We start from the raw sequence: 4,616 nt of genomic DNA, 5'->3' as shown, positions 1-4,616 counted from the left end.
GTCTGTAGCTGTGTTGTGCGTGTTGTTGTGCGTCTGTAGCTGTGTTGTGTGTTGTTGTGTGTCTGTAGCTGTTTTGTGTGTTGTTGTGCGTCTGTAGCTGTGTTGTGCGTGTTGTTGTGCGTCTGTAGCTGTGTTGTGTGTTGTTGTGGGTCTGCGCTCCTACCTGAGGCCTTGGTCTTGTTGCCATGGTGACTCGTGTCCTCGTGTTCTATTGGCTGGCTGCACAGGGACTGGACGCTCAGCTCCGCCGCACGCACAGAAGCATCCTTCAGGTTGCTATGGAGACCGAGGACGTGGGCGCCGTCGGTCGGATGCTGCATCACCTGAGACACAGAGACATCCGCCCACACACACACACACACACACACACAGGTGAGGCGGACTGCTGTGGGTCTGATTGTGTTCTTCAGCTCGTGGACTCGTGGTTCCGGTTTCGTCCTGCGTCCTGTCACACAGCAACACTGAGCTGCTCTCACTTCAGCTGTTTGTGCAGAAAATCACACCTCATGAGAGTCTGAGCAGCTTCTGTCTCCTGCTCCTTCACTGAGGTTCATGTTTCAGCATAAAGTCCTGCAGCTCTGAGGAACCAGAACCACGTGGAGGAGGGGACAGAACTCAGAGACGTCTGCTGTCAGCTAAACGGTTTAAAACCAGAATGAACACAAGCACCAAACTGTGTCCAAAATCAGTCTCACAACCAGTCAGAGTAAAAGAAACAGTTCAGCACAGCCGTAAACGAGCCCAAATCCAGAGTAAAACACGTTTAGAACCAATCTCTCGGCCAATCACGGTCTTCGTGGGCGGGGCTAAGCCCAGGATGTAGCGATGGCGCCCTCTGGCCGGTCGGCTGCTGCTCAGAGCTTCTCGTGGCGGCGTAGCGACACCTAGCGGCGGCAGGAAGTCGTGTGAAATGTGCAGATTTCTAACCAGAGTGTGAGTCGGACCAGTTTGCTGCTGAGCCCTGCTCACCTCGGCCATGTCGATGACGCCCACGGCGAGCGTCTTGTAGCCCAGGATGGTTCGGTTCTTGTAGCGTTTCCTCCTCTGCAGCATCACGTGCAGACGGTTGGAGTCTCGCTTCAGGAAGTGAGGATACTGAAGGACAGAAGACGGAGGAGGAGCTACACTCTCTAAATGGAAAAACCCTGAGAATGACAGCAAATATCTACTGTTTCTTAATTATACACACATTTTCTTTTAAATAACAGCAAACATGTTAAACAATAACATTTCTTTTTTTTAAGATGATGCTATTTTTTGCTGATTTAAACACAGTAAAACAAAAAGGTGTCGTTTTATGAATTAAACATGAGTCTGTGACAATCCGGAGTTCTGAAGTGGACGTGATGAGAGCTGAACTGTTCTCCTGGACGTAGTCTAACAGACAACATGAGTGAGAGCAGCTACAGGCTAGGTGTTCAGTCACACTGTCCCTCAGCAGGAACATCATGTATGAGGAGAAACCTGCAGGGAGAAGGTGAGCTCCAGGTCCGTCTCCATCAGCCCGTCCGGAGGCAGAACGTACTCGTTGGACCTCAGAGTCCTTTTAGAGCCCTGAGATCAGAACCAGGATGAGAACCGGGATCAGATCCAACCAGCAGAGTGAGAACAGAAGAATGAACTTGTGTAACCTGAAGCTATGACGTTGCCGTGGAGGCGTCCGCGGTGAGACAGAGCTCCATCCTTCAGCCTGGATCTGCTCACGTTGGGTCAGACTGCAGCAGCAGAATCACTGAAGGAAGCTGAAAACACACAGATGCTCTGTGGAGCTCTGAACCATCATCTCCTCTGCTCTCAGTGGAGTCACGTTTAACTCTCAGCAGCTTCTGGGTGCTTTTAGCTTCTCTCTCCTGGTCCTTCTCTGAGGTCCATGTTCCTCTGCAGCATAAAGTCCTGCAGCTCTGAGGAACCAGAACCACATGGAGGAGCAGACAGAACTCAGACACGTCTGCTGTCAGCAGAACCATGGAGACCAGAGAGAAGGAACGGTTCTCTGATTACTACTGTTATGGACATGTCCACATTCTGCCCTTTTTAAGACAATAATGTTCCTCTACAGCAGTTCAGAGGCTCATCAGCGCTGGTCCTGTTGGACTGCTGCTGGTTCATAGAAGGGGAGCAGCTCCAGCAGGCTGAAGGAGGTCCCTGACTCGGAGTCTGTATAAATACACGCCTCTGTTCAGGCCTGAGCTCCCACCGGCACTGCGTTTTACCTGGATCTTCACAGCGATGACGACGGAGCTGAGCTCTCGGTCCAGCTCTCTGAGGACCATCAGCCTCTTCAGGGTCAGACTGCAGAGTCTGGAGAACAAACACACACCTGCATCATCATCATCATCATCATCAGCAGCAGCAGCAGCATCATCGTCATCATCATCATCATCATCATCATCATCATCATCATCATCATCGTCATCATCGTCATCGTCATCATCATCATCATCATCGTCATCGTCATCGTCATCGTCATCATCGTCATCATCATCATCATCATCATCATCATCAGCAGCAGCAGCAGCATCATCGTCATCATCATCATCAACATCATCATCATCATCATCATCNTCATCATCATCATCATCAGCAGCAGCAGCAGCATCATCGTCATCATCATCATCAACATCATCATCATCATCATCATCGTCATCGTCATCGTCATCATCATCATCATCATCATCGTCATCATCATCATCATCATCATCATCATCATCAGCAGCAGCAGCAGCAGCAGCGATGCTTCTGTCACCCCTGAACAGTCAGAAAACACAAACTTCAGCAGCTTCTTTTCAATACTGTCCAATAAATTCAAAGGTGGAGCTGCATGGGCCTGACAGAGGGACACATGTCAGAGCGTCTGGAGGGAGGCTGCGCTTTGACCTGCTGGACCACCATGGTGGCTGATCACCATGGTAACCGCAATTCGTCTAAAGACTGAAGCTAGTTCACGTCTCCGTCATCCTGGGACGTGTCCGACCGGAGTGAACTTTAGCTACAGTATCGACGGTTTCGCTGATCACATGTTCTGTGTTCCTCACAGCGCTGCATTAGAACGACCAGCTCCTCCGACTGAAGGAGGCGGCACATGATTGGTCCGTTCACTGCAGAACAACAGTCACATGACGCAGGAAACGCCTCCTTCAATGGAGCACGCTCAGACGATGAAGAAAACCTAGTTAACAAAGAAAGCTGCTCGACACCGCCTGACAGCTGTGATTGATCCTTTATCTGTGATTGATTCTGTGATTGATCCTTTATCTGTGATTGATTCTGTGATTGATCCTTTATCTGTGATTGATTCTGTGATTGATCCTTTATCTGTGATTGATGCATTACCTACACTTAGCTGCCTCAGCATTATAAACTGGACCCGGGCGTCTCTGCGTACGGTCTGGTGCGATTCGTCCCCTGGAGAACATGAAAGTCCAACTTCAGAGGTCTCGTCAGATGTGAGCAGCTCGTGGATGAGCCCAGCGACACCAACAGTCGTGTGCGGAGTCACCGAGCCCCTGAAGGCCTCCTCAGCCCGGTGGATGAGTTTAACGGAGCTGCTGATCGGTGTCTCCTGAGGCCTCATTCTCAGGATCCTGCAGCTCCTGCTAACAGGCGCTAATCCTGCTAACAGCGCTAACTGTGCAGCTGATGAAGAGGCCACCGCGGATCCCAGCAGCCGATCAGGACCGTCTCAGATGAACGGATTCCTGTCCGGTTGTTTTTAACCTTCTACATGCACACGTCTGCTGACATGAACCTCACAGCTCCTCACACGCTCCGTCTGAAACACGTTCTGCTGTCAAATATGAAACATGTTCCTCTGATGTTTTCATCGAACAGAGTCAGCAGAGACCAGAGGTTAGAAACCAGTCACATGGAACCCACCAGCAGCTCTGAAAGACAAATGATCTTTTTTGAAAATCCCTAAAACGACACTATCAGCAGAAACTGACAGTCCATCTTTGATGACCAGTGAGGGAGGCCACCGAGACTCCTACGACTCCTCTGAAGGAGTTTCTAGATGTTCAGACTGATGGAGTCCAACAGGACCAAGGCTGGACCTGCAGCTGAAGGTTCTTCTCCTGAACACTGACTGAAGGAGGAGAACACTGATGGATTCACTTGCTCTGTGCTCCCTGTGACCTGACATATGGTCGTACGGCGGCTGTATCTCGACTGATTCCTGCATCAACACGTCTGCGTAAGAGGATTAGCTGTGATTGGTCGGCTTCGGTACCCCACACCAACGCTCTGCTGCTAATCTGCCTGGAAGCTGGCAGGTGGAGGATCAGAGGACTAATCACCTGGCCTACCTGTCCTCAGCACGGTTTATCTGCACCGGCTGCTGCTGCTGCTGCCATGAGTTCAGGTGAACTCCAACAGGGTTCTGCTGCTTGACACATGAGCAGGACCGTCTGGTAGAACCTCTCGGACCTGAGTTCAGGTTCTGGGACTTCCTGTAAAGCTTTTGCTGACCTGCGGCTCCACATGAGCAGCAACAGGAAGGAAACTCTGAACAGCTCTCAGTGAAAAGGTCCAGCGAGCTGTTGTGTTCAGAACCAGGTAGATGACCCACCTGGCTTCAGGTAAATGAGAGCTGCAGCAGGAGCTGATGGGACCAGTGA

General features: G+C 50.7%; 1 protein-coding gene across 1 annotated transcript in view; it reads right to left on the bottom strand.

Moving 5' to 3' along the window:
• The window catches only part of LOC103369999 (phosphofurin acidic cluster sorting protein 1-like), a 19,022-nt gene that overhangs the window by 13,337 nt on the left and 1,069 nt on the right, over positions 1-4,616 (bottom strand). The window contains exons 2-5 of the mRNA XM_008298896.1: positions 2,214-2,301; positions 1,465-1,554; positions 970-1,095; positions 79-323 (exon numbers count right to left, since the gene is read on the bottom strand). Coding sequence (XP_008297118.1) covers positions 79-323; positions 970-1,095; positions 1,465-1,554; positions 2,214-2,301 — 549 coding nt within the window. The remainder of the gene's footprint in view (positions 1-78; positions 324-969; positions 1,096-1,464; positions 1,555-2,213; positions 2,302-4,616) is intronic.

This window comes from Stegastes partitus, unplaced genomic scaffold (assembly GCF_000690725.1).
Source record: "Stegastes partitus isolate 25-593 unplaced genomic scaffold, Stegastes_partitus-1.0.2 Scaffold1358, whole genome shotgun sequence".
NCBI classification, from domain to species: domain Eukaryota; kingdom Metazoa; phylum Chordata; class Actinopteri; family Pomacentridae; genus Stegastes; species Stegastes partitus.
The sequence above is the reverse complement of the archived record's forward strand: the minus strand, read 5'-3'. Positions and strand labels throughout refer to the sequence as shown.